We start from the raw sequence: 27,205 nt of genomic DNA, 5'->3' as shown, positions 1-27,205 counted from the left end.
GGGTTGGAACATGATAAGTGTTCAGAAGGCTAATTTTTAAAGAGAAGTTTTAAGGTTACAAGGTTACAGTTTAAGGTTACAGGCTATGGAATATAAGAAAGAAAACTATCCTTCTACTCAGTCTACTCTAAGCCTAGATTTCAAGTACATCAAAATGCTTAACTAAAGTACATCAAAATGCTTAACTAAATATTTGTAATCACATTTTGATTTTTTATAGAAAAGCTAACTACATTTGAGAATAAAATTTAACGTTCTTAAGCAATAAAAACAAATTCTAGAAGTGAAATTTTACTTGAATGTATATTTTCAGAAAATACGTGAAAATATTATATATAACATTATAGACTTATAAATCTTACTAAATATATTGAAGAACGTTTTGCATTTTGACCTGACTAGTTAAATTTGCCTGTATTTTTGGATTGTAAAATTAAGAGTATAGTGACAGTACTAATAACTGCCAGTAATAAGACACTACATGAAAATTTACTTAATTATCCCTTTTAAAAGTGTCAAAAGCAGGGGCTTGGGATTTAGCTCAGTGGCACAGTGCCTGCCTGGCAAGCACAAGGTCATGAGTTCAATTGCCGGTACTGGAAAACAAACAAACAAACAAACAAACAAAAAGTGTCAAATGCAGATTTTTCAGGTATTTGCACCCAGAAAAGTACCAGTTAATTCAACACATTGCACTCTGGGATCTTTTGTCAGAGTTAATCTTACACAAAATGAATGTGTTCATTGTTGTTCATTCACCACTATCGTAAGCCACACAGTTGTACTCGTCTAAAAATTAGCACCTTTATGAGTATGTCTTAAACCTCCACTATGTAAAGCATTAAAATTTAAATGTATTTGTCTCATCTGAGATAACAGGGGCAAAGCATCAATACACTAGCACTCTCTACCTATTAATAAGAATTCTATGAGAAGTAAAACACCCGTTAAGTGAATCTAAAGAATGAACCTCCAGAGACCTTGATATGAACCCATTTTTCTATACCAGTTCTCCCACCTCAGTCCACTTCTCCCCACTCTGACACAAGAGCAGACAGGTCCTGACCACACTGACTTTGGAAGTGTTATCATACCAAAGCACTTGACCTTTAGCACTGTACAGGACACATTTATTCTCAAGACAAAAAGAGACAAATTTTGTCATTCTGGGTTTACAATGCTAAAAATTCTAGTGTGAATGAGAAGTCCCCTCCTTACCCCCAACCTTCCTCTACTACATTCAGTTCAAAATAAGTCTATTTATATATCAAATATATAATATACTCCTAATTAATAGAATGTATTAGTGTACAAATACTTCTGGGAAAAGCCAGTTTTCCCATGAATACATTCTGGAGAGTCTGTCCTTCTCTCATGCTTTATTTTCATTCTGAAGCATGGGGATCCATAACCTTCTTTACTGGCTCCCTCTCATACAGTGAGAAACACACTTTCACCTTTCTGAACAGCACTGTCTTCCACTGATTCCCCATCAAGAAGTACTTTCTAGGTCTGGGGATACAGCTCAGGGCACAAGTGCCTGCCTGGCAAGTGCAAGGTCCTGAGTTTGGCTCCCGATACAAAAACAAAACTAAAAGGAAGTACTTTCTACCACTCATCTCCCCATATCTGTCCCATAATTTACCCTCAACTTCTTCTACATATTACCTAGATGTTAGGTCTTGTTATCATGTCCTTTAGAAAGCACAGAAACCCTCAATCCATTTTATTAACTATTTTCAATTATGTCGGTTTGAATTAACACTTTGGAGAAGATGAAACTTGGCTAGAGTGTCCTAATTAAAAACTCTCCTTTAGGAGAGAGAAGCTGTTTTCTCAAAGGGTTTAGATATCCTTTGAAGAATTAACTGATGCCAAAAGTAAGCACAAAGACTCCAATTTATGATATAATAATTCATTTTTGCTAAATTACAAATAAAAATTTTGAAACAAATTTGTGCCAATACTCATTAAATTTTAAATTCTATTTTCCAGAATTCATATGTTTTGGAGGACTTCAACAATTAGTCAGAAATAAAAGTTAGTTCCCAACAGTATGTAAGGACATAATACATTTCAGTTAATGTGTATGTTTATATACATACACTGATGTTATAGATATATGCATAGACAGTTCTCAGTAGATGCGTTCTGTTCCCTGCACAATTCTGTTCAAAACTTTTCTATAAAAATATCTTCTGAAAGAGTAGTTTATATATATATATATATATATACACTGCTTCTATACTCACACTTTGTTTACATGTATATGTCATTATAATATTGGCATGAGTTTTTATATTCTTAGGACAACATATGTAAATAAATCACATAGCAATTTGAAAATTTAGCAACTAAATATGCAATCTGTGAAGCATAATCAGGCATGCTATTCAACAACTGTATAATTCGATCTTTCTAGAGGAAATATGTATTTTATATGAGAATGTCTTTTTAAAACGATGTAGTTTTCTAGAAATTTATAGTGAAATTTGCATCACTAAACAGTAATCTATAAAGCCATCTGACTAATGCTTTATTTCCTCATAAAGGAAAACCTCCTCCTTCATCACTGGACCCAGATGAAGGTCTCATTTTCTTATTTCCCAGCACATGTAAATAGGTTACACCAACAGGCATTATTTCCAAATAAAGAGACTGCAATCTTCTCATCAAGACACCACCAGTATATTAACATGAATTAAAAACTACCATCATAAAAGTAATCATCATCCGCAATGTTTCCAAAAGTTAGTATATATTTAAAATTTCACTGTTCATTTTATAAATATGGTGATCACCATAAATCTTCCTTCTGCTTTTCAGATGATTTACATTTTTGATGAGTCACTTAATATTGAAAACCACTGATACAGAAAGTCAATAGTTTCATGTGGTAAACAGACTAAAAACATATCAAAAATAAGCAGCACTAACCTTGGTCTGACTTTTCATAAAAGACAGCAGATCTCTGGCCAGGTAACACCATTTCTTTGGGTTCTGTGGACAAAGAGAAAAGAGTTGAACAAAAACAAACCTTCTTTTCACTCTTTAAGTGATTCTTTAAAAAGATTCATTAGTAATAAAGGTCAGAGAAGAAAGTCACTTAACAAAATATTCAGCGCCATTCAGCAGCTGCCTTGGGAAGGACTTGCTTTAAATGCTAAATAACTTCCCCAGAGGTCCTCTCTTCCCTGCAGCTGAGAACTTGGGTGACGGGGGCAGAGACCCAGCCTGACATCTGAGCTTCTCTCTCTCCTCTTATATGGGAATAAAACTTGCATTTCAGCACGGAAAGCGTCAGCTTCCATCATTTCAAAAGATGAGATGTAAACATGTTGGAATAGACTATAGACTTGGAATACAACAAACTGAAATTAAATTTGCAATTATCTAAACTTGCTTTCCTCCCTCTCCTCATAAGTATGAGCTTTAAAATATTCATGAAATTTTGGGTCTTTCCACAAAAGTGATAAGATGAGATGCTGTGGGATGACTCTGTAAATAATTGCTGATTACCCTCCTTATGAGAGGCAATTTCAAAGCTTTTCTGTGCTGCAGTGAGGAGGAAAGCACTTTGTAGAAGCCAGAAGTTATGAAAATATATCTCATTCCCTCCCTTAGCATATAACAATCTTGAGGAGTATCCCATAAAAGATTTTATTGCATCATTATCTGAATGTTCAGATTGGAGGATAAGAAATTCAATCCGAGCAATAGCTTTCCAGAAAGGGCCATCACACAGATAAGTAAGAATTTTGCATTCATGCCTTAAGAAAGTTATTTGACTGAAGGAATGTTAACAGTTAAAAGTGACATTGATTCATTGATTATAGCAGTCATCACAAGGATAGTCATATGAATGCGCTCACTACAGCATCTTACCAGATGTATGATCTTGGAAAAGTGAATTAAACTCTTGTAAGCCTTTATTTTTCATCTATAGTATGGGAATTATAACCCTTCCTACTTCATAGAGTCTATGGGAAAGCTAAGTGAGCTAAACACAGACACTGGACATAGCACAACATTAAGCTATGCATTAAATGTCAGCCTGTATCAATGCCAACATCATTATTATTACTATCATTAGCATTATTGTCTTTTTAAAAAAAATCTCACTGCCCCATTGAGAATCAATGTTCTAATGAGCAATATGGAAAAATGATTAAACCCTATCATACTAGACATCAACTAATTTGCCCATTTATTCATCAGACTCTGATGACCAAGGAAAATAAAGCGTCATTTTAAGTCTTTAGCAGTAGGGGGAAACAGTTTGAAAATATTTTGGGAAGGTTTTTAGTAAGTTGTCGCCTGCTCTACTTCTATGTCTCCTCTCAATTTTACTGAAGATTTTTCTTGAAGAAGCTTTCAAGACACTGCCATACACTTCAAGATTCACTTAATGCAGCTGGCCCTGGTCTACTCCCAGCACACTCAATCGCACTCAGAAAACACCTAGCTCCTTCTGTAATCCAGAGCATGTGACACACTTAAGAGAAACTACAAAAAACAACAAGATTTAAGGAAAACAATTTAGTGAAGGAAACATATCTGGGAACAATTATTTTAGAGTAATTGGTGGAAATGCTATCGTGAAACAACATAAAATGTGTGGAAGCAGCAGAAATTATGGAAAGAATATTCTGCAGGAAGTTAAAGGGGAAAAGTGCCCATTTAAAAAATAATCTTTTGGACTAGGGATTTAGCTCAGCGGCAAAGCGCCTGCCTGGCAAGCACAAGGTTGTGAGTTCAATTCCTGGTACTGGAAGAAAAAACAACAACAAAAAAATCTTTCAAAAAACCAGTCAAAATAGTTGAACTAAAAGGCATGGATGACAATCAGTACAGTCGGTGGAAGAACATTTCACAAAACAGAAGGACTTTGAAAGACTTAAATCTGGATGATGACTGTCCCCTAAAGGCCCATGTTTAAAAGATTGGTCCCAGGTGAGGGTGACACACCTCCTGTAATCCCAGTGCTCTGGTATGCTGAGGCAAGAGGATCACAAGTTTTCAAGTTTGAGCCACCCCAAGGAAATTTAGTGATTTAGCAAGAATCTGTCTCAAAATTAAAAAAAAAAAAAGTTTAAAAAAGGCCTAGGAATAAAGCTCAATGCAAAGACCCTGAGTTCAATCCCCTGTATGACAGATAGATAGATAGATAGATAGATAGATAGATAGATAATAGATAGATAGACAGGCAGACAGAAATGAAACTAGGAAGCATCCCTAACTACAGTCACGCACACAACTCCTAACCCCATTTATAGGCATGAGGTGGACCAAAATCTACATAGTATCTGTTGCCAGTTAAATTATATGATATGGTGAAGTCCTCCTACTCTGGTATTTCTTTTTTTTTACCCTGGTATTTCTGAAGGTGCCTCCTTTGCAAATGAAATCATCATTGATGTTGTTAAGATTTAACCTCATATGAGGAGTCACTAGAGTGAGCCCTTAATCCAACATGACTGATATCCTTGCAAGAGGAAATGAGAACAAACACACACAAAGAGTGGTATGTGAGGATTACAAAGACACCCCTAGAAAAAATGAGAATTACCACAGACACAGAAACTAAAATGAAGCACCTTCAAGATAATGAATGCCAAAGCTAAACTAATTGCTGCAGCCTTACAGATTCTCCCTGAGAGCATAATCCTGATGCCACCTTGATTTTGGACTTCTAAGCTCTAGGAATATGACAAAGTGAATTTCTCTTCTTCTAAGCCACTCCTTTTCTGGTCATTTGTTATAGCATAGGAACCATATACCATAGGAAACTAATCAAAGGTCATTTCAACCAACAAGAGTCAGACATCCACCAGATTTTGACTGCCCCCCCTAAGTTTAAAAAAACTTATGCAGTAGTTACTTTACCTCACCACTTCCTGCAATTAGAAAGCATCTGGCTACATACAAAAAAAAAATACACAGAAATTAGAGGTTATGGAAATATGTCTTATTCCCTCCCTCAGTCATTCTCCTCGCCAGAGCTAGAATCTGCTGTAAGTGAACAACAACAACCAATCAAGAAGGATTTGTCCATCTCAACTCTCCCCACTTCCTACTTTTCCCAAACAGTTAACCTCATGTCCTGATGTCTCTGAAATGTGAAGGAAGAGTAAAACGGTGAAGGTGAGGAAAGAGGAAGTAAATTGTGAAGGAAAAGTTAACTTTCTGGTCACTAAGCCCAGAGGCTCACTCTCAGGGACTGGGGTGTGTTTAAGGCTAATTCTTTCCTTGTGGACCGTTTTTCCCAAATTCTTCATTGATCTTACCTCCTCCACTCACTGGAGACCTTTCATCTGGACTATTGTTGATGTGGGTCATATTGTCTCAGTTTATTACTCCATCCATAGCTTCAAGTAACACCATGAACTTCTGTGTACTGACTAGTTCACCTGCTGGGCAGTCATAGGGGAAGGCACTAAGCAACCTATGCCAGCCCTTGCATATTTGTGGCACATATCTCTTCCAAAGTAAATGCTCTACCGCTCTCCAAAAGAGTAGGATCATTGCAGTTTGGCCCCTCTCCATTGGCGTATATTAAGCTGCTCATGAGCTCATCGCTTGTCATTTATGGATATTTCTAGCACATTCAGCTAATTCCAAATAAATCTCTCTCTAATCCTCAGATCTCCCAAACTTTTGGGATTAGAAACATAGGAGTTACCAAACCTCTCCTCTTTGTATTAGGAAATTTCTACAAGATGATCTAGCTCATATATCATGCTAGTATCTGATATCTATTGTTTTACAAGGTCAAAATTTAACAGTGTTACAACCTGTAATACTAATTTCTCACAATCTGTATTTTAATAGATCTATCAGATAAGCAACTAAAATTTTGCCCACTGAATATATGGTTTAATCAAAAATTATGGTGAACATTTAAATTTTTAATAAATCTATTAAAGTAAAAGATACATTGCTATTAACTCCACTCAAAATATTTTCCCTCATTTCAAATTCACTTATCCCATTGTTCCTCTCACTTTCTGAAGCCATTCTGGAAGTCCTCTTTCATACATGTCCTCAGTTGTGCTGTTGTGGTTACTTCCATGCCTGAATCTATTCAAAAGTTACCTTTTGCAGTCATTTGGACTTTGAGAAAGAGGCAAAAGTCACACAAGACCAGATCTGGTGAGTAAGATAGGTAAGGATACAACATAATGGTGTGTATTTGACAGAAATTGATGTAAATATTTGATCAGTGGGCAATGATCATAAAATATGGTAAAGGTTTTATATACATATATATATATATATATATCTGAATAGCCATGAATTTTAAATTACTATTCAATATTATCTCTCCTACTCAGTCAAGCACAGTACCTGGTGGCTGCCACACTGTTCAACCTCAGTTCCATTCGCTCTGTCTATTTCTTCTGGTTGTGGTTTAATTCTCACATTTTCATACCCCATAAACTTACCACCCTGTCAAAGCTTTAATGCGAAGTTCTCTACAAAATGACTTCCAGGTATTTTGGACTCTGTTTATCTTACTGTTTTCTGAGCTTGTTGAGCAATTGCCCTCAATGTAGCATATAATTTACTTTATTTTGGGGAGTTGTCTTGTCATGTCTCTCCAATTATATGTTAAGTTCCACAAGGACAGTTGTATCATGTACCTCTCCTATATCTCCTACCATGTTGAATTATATGTTCAGTGCATAGCAGGCAAGTCTCTAAAAAGTGCATACCTAGGTTTTATCTGTTACATATCTAGTAATGTAAATAGGACACAGGTAGCTATCTTATGCAATGTGAATATCTTCCAATGCGCTATGATAGAAACGTGAAAGTGTTCCTTATTGTTGCCACATCAACTTTCAATGGAAAAGAGGCAGAAAACAAAAGAATATGAGAGAGGTGTTAGGAAATCATATAACAGGGCTGCTATTACTCTGGTATATACAAAAACAGTGGTGTAGCTGGAGGTGGAAGAAAGGTGGCACAGAGGTGGCAGACGGCCCTGAGTGGCACATTTTTGGGAGGTATTATTGGCCAAAAGGAAAATTACATGATAATAATTATGCTTCTTTTAAACTATATTTGGTGTTAAACTAAGATTTCCTATGCACTTCTGAATGCAGCAGCATCTCTAGTCACAGGACTGCTTACACATGAGTGGTCAATTTTCATGCTCACCAAAGCTGCACAGACTCTAGCTACACCCCTGTAAATGTACTGTCCTTGTACTTCTGTATTTGTCCTCACCTTTCTTCCAGGGATATCATTTGGTTGAAGGAGGATTAGAATTGGTACAAGATAAATGAACTAAGAAAAAAGCAGTCTAGATTTTTATATCTGTGAAGAATTCTGGACCCACAGAAAAATAAGTCTTGAATATCAGGCTTTCTTTAGAGGAAAAAAAAAAATTTTAAAAGAAGAGTAAGTTTCCAGTAAGATATTACAAGTCAAATTTAGAGAACTTGATTAGTGTTTTAGCAGTGCGAGAGCAGAAAGAACATAGAATATGATGCAAAGGATATGAAAAACAATCTGTAGCTCAAGAGTCCATGTGTCAAAGTGTTGGTCTCCAGCCTATGATACTCCTTGGAGTGATGGAGCCTTTAAGACTTGGAGGCCTAGTGGAAGGAAGATAGGTCATTGGAGGGTGTGTCCTTGAAGGTGATATTAGGAACCTACCCACACCCACCCTTTCCCAGCCACCATAAGGTTAATTGGCCTCCTCCACAGTGCATTTCTGGCATAAGGAACTATGCTGCCACAGAACCAAAGCAAAAGGGCCAAGAAAACAAGGATTGAAACCTCTGAAACTGACCAAAATGAACCTTTCCTTTTTCAACTTGATTATCTTAGGTATTTTGTCACAGTGACAAAAAGCTGACACAAGCTATATTGGGAAGAGGAAGATGGGCAGAAGAGAAGGAAGGAAAAAGAAACTCCTTATTTTCCATCCTCTCTATCTTAAACCCCTTCATGAAAGTGATATGGAAAAAAATTAGAGCATTGGAAATAACAAACTAGTTTTCAGGCCATAGACTGGGGGAAATTCAAGGTTCTCAGAGAAACACAGTATGCAGTACTTAACACAACATGAGAGCAGTTAGGGGGCATAGGCAGAGCGAAGTATGTGAAGAAATGAACCTGAGGCAGAATCCTACTACAGTAACCTCACTGGCAGTGTGGGAGGATGGGGGAGAAAAAAGTTCTGAAGTGCCTTGAGTATGGGACATGGGAGTACAGAGTGGCCTTGGTCCTACCTGTTACTCTCCACCAAAATAGAGTCCGGAGAATATTATCCACAAAATCACAGGACTGCAAAGGGACAAGCAGAAGAAAAGGGAACAAGTCATAAAACCATTCAACAGCCAACATACCCCAGTAAAAAGGATTGAAAATTGTCCAGTATCACTGTTTTCCAAATGGGGAAACTGAGCCCCAGAATGGCAGACTAATTTACCCAAGAGTGTTATTCATATAAACAGAAAAGGAGCATTAATTCCAATTTTTTCCAGCATCAGCTCAAATGCTAATGCACTGTCCCACACTGTAAATTTAGAGTTCAGCTTTTATTTTTACTATGAATATAAATTATATCATCATTTATTTAATAGTCAAAAGTAAAAATTCCAATTTTATTTCACATGAAAATAATTTTACTTCTCTTAATAAGCAATAATATATATTTAAAATAAAAATGATAGAAAATAATCCACAGAAAATTGTTAATTTTATTAGTAAACTTAGGAAAATTGCTGAATTCAAGGAAAATATATTAAAAAATCGCCTGTCCCACTATATAACAATGAACAAGTAAAAATTGAAATTATAGCACCTGAATAAAATATCAAATCCCTACAATAAATCTAACAGCAGATGTTCATGACTTCTACATGAAAAATCTACAAAACATTATTTAGAGAAAATAAAGCAGATAAATAAATAAGAGATATATGTCAGTTTCATTGATTAAAAGTCTCAATATTATAAATTTTTCAATTTTCTCCAAATTAGCCCAGGTATTCAGTGTGATCTTAATTAAAAGCCCAGAGGTTTGTTTTTAAGTTTGTTTTGTAAATAAAAATTACCATCCTAACCTGTACACAGAGATGCAAGGGACCAAGATTAGCCAAGGTAGCATTAAAGAAAAAAACTGGAGTTCTTAAATTACCAAGTATAAATAAGATAGTGAATAATCAGTACAAAACCTATGAGACAGAACCAAATACAGAATCCAGAAACAGAACCATACAATTTGTAGTAGTAAATTAGAGTGAATTTGGCAACATACAGCTGGGGGGGGTTCATTTTTTTCCTTGCTGTTTGCCAATTGATTTTTTTTTCCCTTTGGGGTTGGGTTGAATTTGACTCCTAAGTATAAAAGACTCAGCTTCAGAGGACTGTGTATCTAAATGTGAAGGTTCGAAAAACAAGAGTTTTAGAAGAAAATGTCTTCCCATTGGGGTAGACAAAGATTTTTTAAACAGCATTGAAGTGGTAACCATTAAAGGAAGAACATGGTAAATATGATGGCACTTAAATTAAAGCCTTCTATTTCTCAAAAGACACCAAGTATGGGGAATGGAAGAGCAAGCCACAGAATGCATGAAGCTTGCAGTACACATACTGGGCAATAACTCATACTCAGAATGTATGAAAATAAACTCCTATAAGTCAGTAGAGAAAAGGCAGACAACTCAATACAAAAATGAACAAAGAACTTAAGTAGATATTTTACAAAAGAAGGCATTCAAGCTTACAGTGAACATGTCAAAAGTTTCTTGACTTTGTTAGTCACTTGGAATACAAGTTAAAATTATAGTGAGATGTCACTGGACCAGACAAATGTGACTGGTTTAAAAAACAAGACAGATAACACTAAGAGTTAACAAGGTATGGAGCAATAGTACTGGTATATCCTGTTTGCTGAGGTGAAAATTGGTATAAATATTTGAAAAATAGTTTGGCAGCACCTGTTAAAAGTAATACATACATACCAAAAGGTTGAGCAATTCCACTCTTATAGTTATAGTGGTGCGTTGGTTCATGAACTTTCCACAATTCTGGTCACAAACAAAACTGGGCAAGGACCAAATTAAATTTAACAGTTAGGTTCATTGTCGGCCTTATGGGGAATTTGAGTAGGTTTGTGACCAGAATCATGGAAATAATTAAGTTCATGAGCAGAGATACCAGTGTACAGCCATGATAAAGGCTATGTATGTTCATAGTAGCACTCTTCACAAGGGGAATGAACCCAACTCTCCAGCAACAGTAGAAATGATTAATAGATATACTCGTATAGTGAAGCACTAAACATTAATGAGAATGAACATGGCCTGACTATATGAACAACATGAATAAACATCACAAATAATGTTAAAGGAAAGAAATATCTATACTCCACAATACCATTTTCTTACAGGTTGGGTTGTTCAGACAGTGAAACTCTAACCTCCAATGTGATTATATTTGGAGACAGGACCTCTGTTATGGTTTAGATTTGGTATGTTCCCCAAAGCCCCATGAATGTGCTAAGTACGCTGTTAGACTGGTCAGAAGAGGTAAAAAGGCAGTCATGGGAGCATGGTCTGGAAGGGTATCCCTGTCTCCCTGGCTCTCTCTTTTTCTCGCCCTCTGCTTCTTGTCCACAACAGCATGAGCAGCTTTCTTCTACCACACCCTTTCATTATGCCCTTTCTGCCTTAGAGACAACTATGGACTGAATCTTCTATGACCTGAGAACCAAAATAAACTTCTTATCCTTTAAGCTGTGCACACCAGGTATTGAGTCTCGACACTATAAAGAAAGTAACTACGACAGACTCTAAGGAGGTAATTAAGGCTAATGAAATCATCTGTGTGGTGCTCATATCCAATGACCGATGCCCTTGTAAGAATAAAGAGAAGATGTTGAGAGTTCTCAGGAGAACCCTGTCAGTACCTTGATCCTGGGCCCCCAGCCTCTAGAATCATGAGAAAATAAACTGGGATTGTGTAAGCCACCCACCCTACCATATTTTCTTATGGCAGCCCTAGCAAACTAACACCAACTAATGGTGGTTCAACTTGCAATTTTCCAATTTTATGGTGATATGAATACAATGTACTCATAATAAAAAAAATCGCGGGGCTGGGGATATAGCTGAGTGGCACAAGCGCTTGACTAGCAAGCCTGAGGTCATGAGTTCCATTCCTGGTACCAAAAAAAAAAAAAAAAATCGCATTTAGAGTCCAGAATTTTTATCTTTTCCTGCACTGGTGACCTGTGGTACTATATCTCTAGTGACGCAGGGCGGCAGCAACAAACCATGCTCTCAGCCAGATGATCATGAAGAGAAACAATAGTCTGTGGTGAAGTAGGTTGATAAGATACAATGTTCAACACATTGGGTGCATTAGGCGGAATTACAACGTCTGATATTTTCAACTTACAATGGGCTGATCAGGCTATAACCACATGGTAAATTGAGAAGCACCTGTACATGTCAATATAAAACATGGAGGAAAGATTCTTGTGAGGTGTACAGAGACTACAGGAGACTTGAAGAGAACCTCTAGGGTACTTTAACTATTCTCTTTCTTGATTTGGCTGTTAGATTCTCAGGTGTAATCATTGCAAAAAAAATTACTAAAGTGTACGCTTAAGATTTGCGTTCTTTCCATGTATATGTTATTTATACTTCAAAAAATACTTTAAGTCACATTGGGAATCTCAACTCATCTGTCTACAGCCCTTGAAAACAAGGGAAGAAATAAATTTTTAAAATAAGATAACCAGGAAGAAATAAAAGAATATGTTTCAGTCTACACATGATCTTCATTAGCATCTACAGGTGCATTTACAGTCCCTGCAGTGCTACTTCAAAGACAGAACATTCGTCTCTTCTTGAAATACAAACTACTTTCTCTAATTTTGACTTGAAAAAATTGATTCTCAAGTTGCTCACTCATCATTTTTTGTTTAATAAATTTCCCATTTATTGTATAGAATAAATGGCTGTTCATTTTTAAAACCTATCCGTATAATATGTACTTAACAAAATATGTTTCAAAAAATTTAAATTTAGACAACTAAATTTAGTTAGGAAAGTTAGGAAACACTCAGAATCAGATTGTTGGTGCTGTACTTCCCTTCAAAAAATTAACTCCTTTTGCAAATATTAAACATGCTCCAAAATGGATTCTTTTATGATTTTCCTTTGTGTAGTAGTTTATGAAAAAAAATTATTCCAAAAAAGAAAGGCACAAAAAACCTTCGAATTGTAGACCTTTAGAAGTCTCCCTATTTAAACTTTGGAAAAAATATAAGCACAAAACATAAAATAAACATCTTATTTGTCAATCTATAAGCAATAAAATATAAAATATTTTATTTCTCTGAGCTATAGTTATTATTAACAATAATTGCAGAAGTAGTGACCAATGTCCAGGCATTTTTAAATGTATGTTTAAATCCATGCCAGCAAAAGACAGAAGTAAAATAACAAACAAACTCAAATCCAGGGTAGCTAACCACTAGACACAATTAATCTCTAGTCTTCATCCTATTTTTAATAATCAAACCTTTGTTTAGCTGATTTGAACATCCTTCTCTAGTGATACAATGTTGTCTTTCAGTATCCTCAGATTTGTTCCAAGATTCCTGTGAATACCCAAATGTTCCAGTGTTCAAATTCCTTATATAAAATGGCATAGTATTTGTACATAACCTACACACATCCTCCTGTATACCTTAAATCATCTTGATTGTTTTATAACACCTTATACAACATGCACGCTATTTGAATAAGTAGTAGTTACACGGTTGTGCTACTCAATGATAAGAAAAAGTCTGTACATGTTTAGTGCAGATGCAATTTTTTCCAAGCATTTTCCATCTGCATTTGGTTGAATCTGAAGATGTTGAACCCAAAGATACAAAGACAGAGCTGATTGTACTCTGATTTCACTGATAATTCCATTCTCTCCATCATTATTTTTTACGCTATGTTGTTTTTCAAGTAAATGACCAATCTTTTCCATTCCTAATTTAGCAGCAACATGGACTTGAAGCTTCTGTTGTTTGCAAAATTTTTATAATCTTAGTCTGAATTAGTTTAAAAGTAACTGCTTGTTATTATTGTGATAATAAAAATAAACATTTAGGTCTTGAAATACAAGCCACACATTGTTCTAAGTAGTTCTCTTGCTCACTTACACTCATAACAGCCTTCCTAGCTGGCACATTTTATGGTGGAGAATCTGAAGCACAGCTTGGTTACAGTAATTTGCCTGAACTACAGAGGCAGTGAGGAAAAAATAGGACTTGTAGCCAGGTAGCTGGCATGAATCCTATGCTTCTGAATCCTCTGCTGAGGTAATGTACCTGTGCTTATTTCATATGCATAACTGTTACTGTGAAACATATTCTGTCTAACTTCTCATTATTGAAATATATTACCTGTTACTATGAAGTCTTCCATTTTATTTTAAGTGTATAATGTCAAAACAGCTTTCTATTCTGTTATCTTTGCTATTTTCTATATTTTTCGTGCATCCATTAAAACCATAAACATACTATATCTTCAATTTAGAGGAGCTACTATCTGCTGAGAATTGACAACAATCTATACACATCACTGTGCTTATACCAAGACACACATACACATTTAGGTTTATTTTAAACTGCATTTTATGTTTTCTGTAATGCATTTTCTTACCTGCAATCTCACACTGCAGCCAGTCATTCTCAATCTCAACCCACTGTACTCAAAGGACAGCTCATAAGCCACAGCATCCCTGTCATCTGGGGGCTCACTAGACATACATAATTCCAGGCTCCAGTGCAGACCAACTGGGTCAAAATCTGCGCTGTCCAAGAACCTTAGATGATCTGAAGGCACATTAAAATTTAAGAAAGCTGCCTTATAGAATATATTCCTCTAAACTGAGAGTTTTCTTAATCCTTCTTTCAACTAATTTATTTCTCTAGGTGAAAGATGCTCATCAATTTTACCACTAAGTGTTCTACTCTATTAAAATTATGATTGAGTGCTGCACTATCCCTATCAGCTTTCCTGCCAGAAGTATTAATGCATTTTACTGAATTAATTATTGAGGAATAGAAAAGTTTCTCTGTCTGAAAAGCTAGATTTTTGCAAGGTGCTGTATTCTCCACATGTGACAACAGAAGCCATCAACTGGAAAAGAACCAGAACTGACAGGCCTTAGCTCTGGTGTGTAAATGTCTGGCCTTGTAAATGTCTAGAAGAGTTCCTGAGTTAAAAGATCAATAGGGGACAAACTACTGTTTTCTCAAAATCCTGAGTGGTTTTATGCTGTATCATAGCACAATGTTGATCTCAATCCCTCTGTGAATTCTTCTCAGGTTTCTTTGGCTCTCAGGTATTCACTTACATGCGGCCCAAGGGGTTTCCTACTTTTTGTATAAGTTGACCTGAACAGGTTTTGGAAAAGCAACTTAGTAGCGATACATCATGCTTGCTTCAGGATAAAACAACTACTATCAACAATAACCCAAGCCAAATATAATAACTACATAAAACCTTCAAACAAACAGAAATATTCAATTGAAATGTATCAAGATAAGCTTCAGTAATAGGAAATTAACACAAAGACTATTAACTTCATTTCAGTTTTTAAAAGAAGATAAAATTCTGTGTCAATGAGCACTTGATACTGTTTAAAATAAAATACCACTATATAACTCTTGAGTTTAAAATTAACTACCACTATGCAAATCTTGAAAAGCACTATGAAATTTTTTAAAGCATCTTACCTTTCTGTTTTGGCTGTTGAATAATTTATCAACATAAGTAGTTAGAAGACATAGGCAAGATATCTTGTGTACACAATATTAGCACAAAACTTTCTTTTTAATGAACTAAGAGAAACTAGTTGTGTAATAATCTTAACTATCTTGTATATACATATATTTTTTCCTTTCTTCCTTTCTGCTTTCCCCATCAAAGTCATTTCTTTTGAACAGGCTTGTTGAAAGGAACAGTTAATGCTTAATTGTTTTATTCATCTTACATGCCTATGTCTGGTGATCTGAGTAACTACTTTGAAGATAACAATATGTAATATGACAACTATTGTTAATTTCCTATCACCTTGTTTTAAAATTCTGCATCATTTTTATACTTTTTTGTTGTTTTGTTTTTTACTTTGTTTTTTTTTTCTCTTTAAAATAATAAAAGAACTACTTAGGATGGTAATGTTAATTCACTTCAGCATATAGTTTCAAGGAAAGTAATTTTGCCACTAGGAAATTCACTTCAGCATATAGTTTCAAGGAAAGTAATTTTGCCACTAGGAAAATAAATGTATATATTGGTGGTAATGAGTTAGTTTTAATTCTTTCAGATGAGATAACCATAGTATGGTTATGTAAGATAAATTTATCTTTTAGAGATGAATACTAAAATAAATTGGGATGAAATGTAAAAAATTGCCAGTATAATTCACTAGTACACACCCCTACCAACAGAAAGAAAAGAAAACCATCACAAACAGAAATACATGGGAAGAGGGATATTATAAATTCAGAAAAGGCATCAAAAATATAGAACTTTTAGTAGCAAGGCAAGAAGCTTCAAAAAATTATTAGTCTACTTGACTAAAAATGATGAAAGCAAAAATAATTTTTAAATATGTTATCACTGAAATAGCACATTCCATTTGAGAAAGGCTATTGACACTATTTATTGATACTTGCTCAAAACAATCATATGATAATTCTTGACATAACTTTTTCTTCTCAATCTTTATAATACTTTTAAAAGATACATTAAGAATGCTCTCCCAATAAGAACACTTCTCCACTGCTGGTGGGAATGTAAACTGGTGAAACCATGGTGGAAATCAGTATGGAGATTCCTCAGAAAACTAGGTCTAGAGGTCCCATTCAACCCAGCTATGCCCCTGCTGGGTATTTTCCCAGAACATCTAAAAACATCATATCACAGCGATATATGTGCACCTATGTTCACAACAGCGCAATTTGTAATTGCTAAATTGTGGAAGCAAACCAAATGTCCATCCACTGAGGATTAGATAAGAAAATTGTGGTACTTTTATATAATGGAAAATTACTCAGCTATAAAAAAAGAAAAATTCGAGGCTTTTATAGGTAAATGGTCACAACTACAGACCATACTCATAAGTGAAATAAATAAGACCTGCACATGCAAGCACTGCATTGTCTCACTAGGGTAAAACCTGAAAGAGTTAATCTAAACTCGGAGGTATGACAGACATTGTGAAATGTTAGGAAAATGCTCAAGGGTAAAGGGCAAATGGGATGTGGGTAAGGAGAAGGGAAAGAAGGAGAAATTTTGTATGTATGTATATACAGGATAGTTAACATAGTTGTTCTACTGTCTTATATTTCTTTGCTGAAAGAAACTGTTAATGAGTCCTTGACTGATCAATATTGCATGTCTCTATCTGTTTTCATGAGAAACCACTTTGAAGATATCAATATGTAATACAACAAGCATTGCTAATTTCCTACCACTCTGTTTGTAACTCTGTATTATCTGTACTGTTCTTTTGCTATTTTGTAAAAGGTTGTCTGTCTGTTATTTTTCCTCCTTTTATTTTTAAATTTAAAAAAAAAATGCCTTCCCCAGTTTCATAACATTTCTGGCTTAGCCCACAGAGGAGAGTGCTATCAATAAATAGTACCCATATCTAACTCATTAAAAGAAGTATCAAATATAGTAGGCAACACTGGATGTGCAAAATAACTAACAATAAAAAATTGGGCTAAATTAATTATTACTCTTTACCCATATTTTTCTAGAAACAACAAAACAAAAGACTGGAATAGAGGACATAAACAAAAGTAATTTAGCAGAAAAAAATAAACAATCAGGAAATTTGAATTATAGTTTAATATCACCATATTCTACTATCAAAGAATGAAAAAAAAAAAAAACAGAAAGAGGGCATACAGACAAAACTGCACTACATACTAATCAATAAGCGGATTTATGCTTCTTGAAACACAACCACTAATAACTCTAAAAGGTCCATCTGCTTCAAAACATTTAGAAATCCCTAATAAAATAAACAAACATACTTTAAAATGCACTATTAATCTCACTAAAGGTAAGAATGATCCCACTGGACAAAATGAAGGAAGGGTTAAAGCAAAGGTAGCATGCAAGTGCAAAAATGTGGAATGCCCCAGTGGTACTTTCTAATACTAGGACGTTAGAGATTTGGTTTTGAATAGCCTCATAGAAAACAGTAGGCAAATCATTACACTTCCCAAACAAAGAAAAAGGAGTTGGAATTTAGATACCCCAAAGTCCAAAACAGTGGGATACTTGGGAGGTAAAAAAAAAAAAAAGCCTTCCAACGGGGATAAATAACAAAGGGGAAATTATCTGTGACATCCCTGGATTTCGGTAGAGGAAAAGAAAATCTAAAAATGCACAAACCATATTCCTTCCCCCAACAGCTTTTTGGTTTATTTTTATACCAATTGTTAAGCTCCAAAAGTTTTCAATAGGAAAAATTAACTTTAAAAGAAAATTAATTCCTCTCAAGAAGAATATAACCTCAAAGCTTTCAGGATTCCTAAATTTTAAATAAATGAAAACTGAGCTCATAATCCAACATTACACAACCTACAAGAAGGCTTTCATAAAGGAGAGTTCAAAAAATCAACAAACAGTTGAATTATACCAGCAAGGAATTCAGACTTTGAATGTCAGATATCAAACATAAAAAGAGTAGGTTGAAAATTCCCAAGAGATGATTGAAAGCATGAAAAAGGAATGATGCAATATAAAAACCAATTAGAATTCTAAAAGACTAAAAGTAACTTCTGGAAATTAGAAAAATACATATTAAAAATAAAATTTCTAGCAATAAAATTCTATAAAATAGCAATCTCAAATAAAATTGCAATATATACACCAATTCAGGAGAGTTATATACAACTTCAGAGAGTTAATGAACTGCAAGCTATACTTCAATAATTACATAAAATACAACAAAGACAGAAAAAGCAATGAAACACATGTAAGACCGAGGACAGAACACAAAGTTCTAACAAATAACCAATGCAAGTCTCTAATGAAAAAATAAGAAAAAATGGAGAGAACCAGGCCAGGACTTGGGGAAGACCACGGAGGTAACCAGATCAAAAACTGTAAGGAAGCATTTAATCTCCTTGAATTCTTCCACCAGTGAAAGACAATCCTCAAATGACAGTGGCTAAAAGATTTCCATAACTGAAACTTTAAGTCCAAAAATACAATGTTTTCCAAATAAGATAAATAAGAAATTTGTGCCTGAATACATAAGATAAACTGTAGACTACCTCAGACAAAGAGATCTTAAAAGCACTCAGAAATTACAGAATGACTTTGGTAGTTTGATCAGATTCCTGTTTCCCAGGGCATTCACACTCCTTTTGTGTTCAACTCAATGGAAATGCCTCTGAAGTTCCATTCTTCCTCTGGGTGACAGCCTACCGCCAGAGATGACTTATAAAAGGTCTCCTTGCACTAGTGGGGATATTTCCGTGGGACCTCAACTTGAAGAGTTTCTTGTGGAATAAAATTAATCTCCCACTATCACATCTTTGACTTCCTGTTTTTTCTATCCTATTTTATTTACTTACTTTCTTTTTTTATGATTTCAGATAACAAAATTGAGCATCCTCGTGTTGAGTGTGACTCCAGGAATTGCAACATAAGTCAATTATCAACAAGGAAATCACTAAAAGCACAGCAACACATTCACAGAGCAGAAGTGGATTCCAGACTGTAGAATAACAGTTTAAGAATGGAGAAAAAATAGCTATCACTTGTCCCATTCCCAAACTATGATTCAAGGATGAGTGTCCAATATATAGTTGATGTATCAAACCGTAGTTCACCACTACAGATCTATGCTTAAGAAAATTTTAAAGGGTGGATTTCAAGCATGAAGAAAATAATTCTAGATTAGAAGTACAAGATACAAGAAGGGCTAAAACAAATAAAAAATAACAATAATTACTATTCAAAATATTAATAATAACATTTAGTTAAATGAGTAGCAAACCAAAGTAGAACTGAATTTTTATGCCAAAAAAGGAAGGTGGTTAAATTTAGGTTGTTAAGTTAGGTTTAGTTTAGGTTGCTGAGGAGACAACAGAGATGAATTAACTCTAACTTCTAAGTGTTCAAACAAAGGTTCAAGGTAAATTTCTAAAAAAAAAAAAAAATAGTAATGAAGTATATTAACTTCAAAGAAGCATAGAGAAGAGAAAACCTCAATCATAAAGAAGAGATGAAGGACTTCTGTTTCTGGCTACAGTGAAATAACTAGGCCTGAACTAGTCCACTCCAGATAAACAACCAGAAAGTTGAGGAACATACATAAAGGGGATCTTTAAAGGCATTTTACATGCAGCCCAAAGCTGCACTTTATGAGTGAAGGGAAAGCCCCACAGTCACCCAGATCTTTCTTTACAGATAGTTTCTAACAACAGTAAAACAAGCTGGGATCCAAGCAAAGAACAGGGGCATGCTGTAATCAGAAGGCAGAGCCTGAGGTGTAAGGGAGACAAACTAAATGGAATAAGCAAGGAAAGGAGCCAAAAAGCTGTTCAGAAAGGAAATTTCCAGGGGCTGGGGATTTAGCTCAGTGGCAAAAGTGCCTGCCTGGCAAGCACAAGGTCATGAGTTCGGTTCCTGGTACCGGAGAAAAGCAAAAGAAAAAAAGAAAGGAACTTTCCAATGCCTCAGTAGTACTCCCTGTGAGTTCTTCGTCACAGACTGGGTTATATATGGCATGAGCAAGAACACATGAGGATTTTTAGATAGCTGCTGCTCCTGATTAATAATGCCCTATAGACATTAGAGGACGGGTGGTTGCCGTGAATCCTGAGGTCTGTGCCAGCCAGAGGAGAGATGCCTCACTAACACGTCCTGATGTCACAAGCAGCCACTTGAGAAACTGGCAGCATGAGAAGTCATGCTGAGGAGAGGCATTGTGATAAAATAAGTTACATTCTACATCCTCTCTTACGAATCTTTTTTCTGTCCTCAAATCTTTACTTTTACTCATATATTTATATTTATTAGTACATGTTTGTTATACGTAATGAATACATTCATTTTGATAAGATCTGTAGGAGAGACAGAGTTCAGAGGTTGCATTGAACCAAGTCACAGTTGCTGTCAGCACATGGTAGGTTTAAAGATCTCTCCTAACAAAATGTAAACCCTAAAAAATACACCTTCAAAGTAATATTTAGAACTTTTTAGCAGCATCTAGTATGTAATTTTTACAAGATATGACAGAACAAAATCTGACACATGGTACAGAAAAAGCCATCAGAAGAGACTGACCCATAGATTGTATAGGTCTTGCATTTAGCAGATAACTTTAAATCAGCTACTAAAATATATTCAGAAAACTAAAGAAAATGAGTTCAGAGAATTGAAAGAAAATATGGTCTTAGCGAAAGAACAGATAGCCTCAGAAGAGAAATAAAAGCTGTTTAAAACAGTAAACAGAAACTCTAAAATTGAAGAGAAAGATAAATAAAATATAAAATTCAACAGCAAATTGGAAATGATAGTAATAAACAGTGAAGCTGGGAGAAGCAGAAGTTTGGTAATCTAAAGAACAGAGGCAGAAGATGATTGAAGAAAAACGAAAAAATCACATCAGTGTTCTGTGATGCAGTATTGATCCTAAGGGTATAATCATAGCCTTAGAGAGAAACAGAATCAGCTGTAAGGTACTTAAAGAAATAATAAGCCATGCATGGTGGAACACGGTTGTGTTCCCAACACACTAGGAGACTGAGGCACAGGATCGCAAATTTGAGCCCAGCTTGGGCAACTCAGTGACTTAGCAAAACCCTGTCTCAAAATAAAAATTTAAAATGAGCTGGGGCTATAGCTAAGTGCAAAGGCCCCGGATTCATTCCCAGTATAATAATAATAATAATAACAATAATAATAACAATAATAGCTCAAATATACTCAGTTCAATGAGAAAAATCAATTAACAGACTCAAGAATCTGGAAAAACTTCAAAAATGATAAAATCGAAGAAAACTATAACAAAGCACACCATATTTACTCTTCTGGGACAAAATAAAAATGTACACACATACACACGCAAACACACACACATGTGCATACATCTACAAGAACACATACACACACAGATAAAAAGAGATATTACTACTACATTAGGGAAAGAAATTTTTTTAAATCATTGACTTCCAAATAAGGTAATCCAGCTAATAATGGAACATCCTAACAATGCTGAAAGAAAAACATTTCAGAATTTTATATTTAATGAAATTATTCTTCTAAAGTAAAATAGGTTCTTTATCATAAAATGTGAGAAATTATTTGCAGCAAACAACACATTACTTTTTATTGTTATTTTGGGGTAGTAACTATAAAAGAGGCCACAGAAGGTTCTTCAGAAAGCATTCTGGAGAAGGCCTTGTTGTTCACGGGAGGTGATATCTCTGTGCATGTCACTGGCCCTGAAGATCTTCCAGAGGGACACAGTGTGGAGGTAGAGGACAATAATAATAATGATACCATCTCTGTGCAAACCCTGGCTGATATGTGTGTTTCTGTCATAGCCTTTATAAAAAAATTACAGACTAAAATGGATAATTTAAATAAGGAAGCTTCTAGAATAAGAATATAAAATGTTTTTGTGCAGTTGTACAATGCATTTATATTTTCACTAAAATATTACTATAAAGATTGTAAAACTTGTAAAATATCAAAGTGTTTACAAACTATAAAGAAAAATACTATAGTAAGCTACTACTAATTTACTGAAGAAGGAAAAAATGTCAGTAGAGTTCTTGTAAGGTAAATGTATAGAATGTATGGAGTCTACAACAGTGTAGGGTCCTGTGAGAGTGATGGAGACTACTACAAAGTGGCTCTGAGCAGGATTTAATATTAACCAGTTGACTTTCTATGTTTACTCATGAGTCATCTAAAGCTTGGGCACCTTGTTTAAAGATGAGCAGTGGACTCATAGTAAATGAACCTCTGTGGGTCACTGGTCACCACTGAGGCCTGTATTGGCTTATGAAGCTGTAAAGCCTCAAAGGAAGATAATGCCAGAGCTGAGGATGTCTGGCTGGGAGCCCAATTAACTTAAAGGAGACTGTAGCTGCAGGCATCTCACTCCTGCTGTGAAGGCCTTCCTGGAGATAACATAGTTCTCCTAAATTAACATAATGTATTACTTGGAAAAGTCCTTACAGGGTTTTCCAAGTCCTGCTCAGATTCCCACTTTTTCTTGAGTATCCCCCTCCTTTGTTTGTAAACTAAATAAATATGGGCTCCCAGAGAAGTCTTGGTCTAAACTCAGAATATTGAAGCTATAAGAGAGTTAGACCCTCCTGGAGCCCTGAAATCACTTCACTTGTCTCATTTACTTAAGCCTTTGCCATCCACTTGCTTGGGATATTGTGGGCTTGATCAGCCCGCAATAACTAACAGTTATTTAATCCGATATGAGAGTACTTCATCCTCACTCTTCCCTCCCTGACTCACTCAGAGCAACTTCTAGTCCTAAAAGCTCCATTCATGGTGAATGCCTTATGAGAGTGTGATATTTTTATTTTTTATTCTTTATTGTTATGATACTTTTTCTATGCTCAGATAGGCTTAAATACAAAAATAATGATTGTGGTATGACTGTCTATAGTATTCAGAGCTGTAACATACTGCACAGATCCTTATCCTAAGTACAGTAAGGTACACCATATAACTGTAGTGCATACAAGCATAAACCAAATAGGTTTGGGTAAATACACTCTATGATGTTCACTCGATGATGAAGCCACCTAACAGCACTTCTCAGAATGCATCCCCAATGTAAGTGATACATGACTATCCATTGAAAATAGCTTTATCTTCATTTATAGATTGCCTGTGATTGCTTTTGTACCACAATGGTTCAGCTCAGTAGTTGTGACAAAAAAACCGGAATGACTTGCCAAGTTTAAAACATTTACTTACTGGCCCTTTATTGAAAAAAAAAAAAAAAGTCAATCCTTAGACTAAACACCCCAATTGAATAGCAGATCTTATGAGAATTAAGAAGCTAGAACTAACTAGATATATGCTGCCTAAAAAGTAGTCAATGTAAATGTGAAAAGATGTGTTAAAAAGATATCCTTCAGTAAGCAGGAAGCGTAGCAAAACCAGTGTGGTTATATTAACATAAGTTCAACAGACTAAGACAAAACGTATGTCAAGACATGAAGTTGGATATTTCATAATGCTAAAAGAATCAATTTGTCAGGAAGACATAAAGTCTTTTCTCTTTTCCCCCATCCCAGCTGTTCTTTCCTTTTGAGCAGTTTCCTTCCCTTTCACAATATCTATTGTACCTCCTAGATTTTATTCACTCTTTCAGGTTCTGTATATATGCATACACAGGATAGCTAAGATAGTTGTACTACTGATTTCTATCGTTTTATTGAGAGGAATAGTTAATGTTTAATTGTTTGATCAGCCTTACATGCCTGTATTTGTTTAGTATTAGAAAATAAGATCTAAATTACTGACTTAAACTACTAAAAGAAGAACAAATTAAACTCAAATTAAGGAGAAGGCAACTAACATTAAAAATCATAAGAAAAATCACAAAAATAAATGTACACACAAAATGGAAAATATTCTAAATGCAAAAATTGATTTTTTGAAAATTTTAATAAAATTTATAAACACCTTGCAAACAAATCAGGAGGAAAGAAACATCATCAAATGTGTATTAAAATCAAACACTGCTGTATGTCATACAGATGCCAAGAGAGAAAAGTAAATGAACAACTTCATGTCAATTAATTCAATAACATATAAATGGATATATTTCCTAAACAATTCAACATCCCAAAGGTAACTCAAGTGGAAATAGAAATATCAAGGGTGTTTCTCTCTCTACTAAATTTTCTGGATACAGAATTGGACACTTTACCACAAGAAAAAGGATAAAAAGGAAAAAAAAAAAATCTAAGAGGATAAAAGACAAATGGGAAGCACAAACTAATACAAGTAAGAATTTCTAAAGTATTAGAAAATCCAGTACATAAAAGTAAATTATTGTGTCCTTTAAAAAATAGTTTGCAACTTCAAAAAATAATGAACTAAATTTAGCTCTAAGGTCTTTAAAAGATTCAAACTTTCAAATGAATACTGAGTATTAACAGCATGTTCAATGAAGTAAACAGATAAAAGAAGTAAAAGAAGCCATCCTATTACTTAATATTGGACAAAATACACTTTAAAACTAAAAGTGGTAGTGGGGTAAAGAGGATCCACACAGTGACAAAAGGTCTAATTCCCCTGCACTCTGTTTACACAGAGGACAATCGTAAGTTGAGTTCACTAACAAAGAACCAGGAAATGACAATTAAACAGCAGCAAGATGATGCAAAGAACAACAGTGTAAGATTAGTAAGTATCAATGAAAAAGCAGGGGTCAACAAAAATGCCAGAAAAAGACTACAGAAGTAACAGCTGAAAATTCCACTAGCATGGAAACAGAATCTGACATACACTAAGTGAGGCATATAGAACTCCAAACAGCAGCGACCAAAATAAATCTACACCCAGATATATAATCAAGATCCCAGAAATCAGTACAAAACAGAATATTAAAAGCTGTTAGAGAAAAGAAACAGATCACCTATAAGAGAAAGCTCACTGGAATCACAGCTGACTTTTCAACACAAACCCTGAAGTCAAGAAGGATATAAAGTAAAGTATTTCAAATCCTGAAAGAAAACAACTTCCAGCCTAGATTGATGTACCCAGCAAAACTCAAAATTAATGGAGAAATAAGATATGTCCATGACAAAGTACAGTCTAACAAAGTTATGACCACAAAACTAACCCTAAAAAAAGAGTACCGAAAGATATTCTAGATAAGAGATAAAAATGACCATAATTCCAAGAAAGACATCAGAAAGAACCCACCAGGCAGGGAAAGCAATTAAACTAAGGGAAAAAGCAAGCAACCAAGAGAAAATATCATGACAGAGATAAGCCAATACATACCAAATATTACATCACTGTAAATGGCTTCAGTTACCCAATCAAAAGAAACACTGGCAGAATGGATCAAGAAACAAGATTCAACAATATGCTGCAACAAAGAAATACATTTAACTTAAAAACAAAACTCATAGACTTAAAGTCAAAGGATGGAAAACAATACTCCATGCAACAGGAACCCAGAAAAAACCAGAGGTAGCTATTCTGTTTGCAGACAATGCAAACTTCAAACCAAGAATAATCAAAAGAGATAAAGAAGGTCACTACATACTTGTTAGGAGAAAACCTCAAGAAGAGATAACTATCATAAATATATAATGCACCAAATATGATTGCACCCAACTATACAACACAAATATGAATAGACATGAAAAATCAAATAAGCAATAAAACAATTGCAGCAAGGGATCTTAATACCCCATTGTCACAAAGAGATACATTAAATACACAAAAATCTGCAAAGAAATAACAGAACTGAACCAAACTTGTGAACAAATGGAGTTAGTAGACATTTATAGAATGTTCCACCCAACAACATCAAAATATGCATTCTTCTCAGCTGCACATGGGATGGTCTCTAAAATAAACTATGTGCTAGATCATAGAAAATGCCTAACTAAATGCAAAGGAATTGAAATTATCACATGCTTATTATCTGACCATAGTGCAATGAAACTGGAAATCAATGACAAAAGAAACTGCAAAAAAATAATAAATACATGGAAATTAAATAACATCCTCCTGAACAACCAATGGGTCACAGATGAAAATGAAGATATTAAACAATATCTACAATCAAACAAAAATGAAAATACAATTTACTGGAACCTGTGGGACATAATGAAAGCAGTTCTAAGAGGGAAATTTGTGAATTCTCACATTAGGAAAACCAAACATGCATAAATAAAAAACTTAATGCTGCACCTCAACCTTCTAGAAAAAGAAGAGCAAGTCAAACCTATAGCCCATAGAAGGGAGAAAAGTGTAAATATCAGAGCAGAAATTAAAGCAATTGAATCTAAGTAAACAATACAAAGAATTAATGAATCTAAGAGTTGGTTCTTTAAAGGAATACACAAAATTAATAAACCCCTAGCCAACCTTATCAGAAAAAGGAAAGAAAAAACTCAAATGCATGAATTGAAGAATGAAAAGAG

At 34.8% G+C, this 27,205-nt stretch overlaps 1 protein-coding gene across 1 annotated transcript in view; it reads right to left on the bottom strand.

The window, feature by feature from the left end:
* The window catches only part of LOC102010146, a 218,067-nt gene that overhangs the window by 74,702 nt on the left and 116,160 nt on the right, over positions 1-27,205 (bottom strand). Inside the window, exon 4 of the mRNA XM_013522863.1 lies at positions 2,938-3,000. Within this exon, the coding sequence (XP_013378317.1) occupies positions 2,938-3,000 (63 nt within the window). The remainder of the gene's footprint in view (positions 1-2,937; positions 3,001-27,205) is intronic.

Source organism: Chinchilla lanigera, unplaced genomic scaffold (genome assembly GCF_000276665.1).
Source record: "Chinchilla lanigera isolate Chin_1 unplaced genomic scaffold, ChiLan1.0 scaffold00070, whole genome shotgun sequence".
In the NCBI taxonomy this organism is placed as follows: Eukaryota; Metazoa; Chordata; class Mammalia; order Rodentia; family Chinchillidae; genus Chinchilla; species Chinchilla lanigera.
Note: the sequence above shows the minus strand (reverse complement) of the source record. Positions and strands in the feature narration are given on the sequence as shown.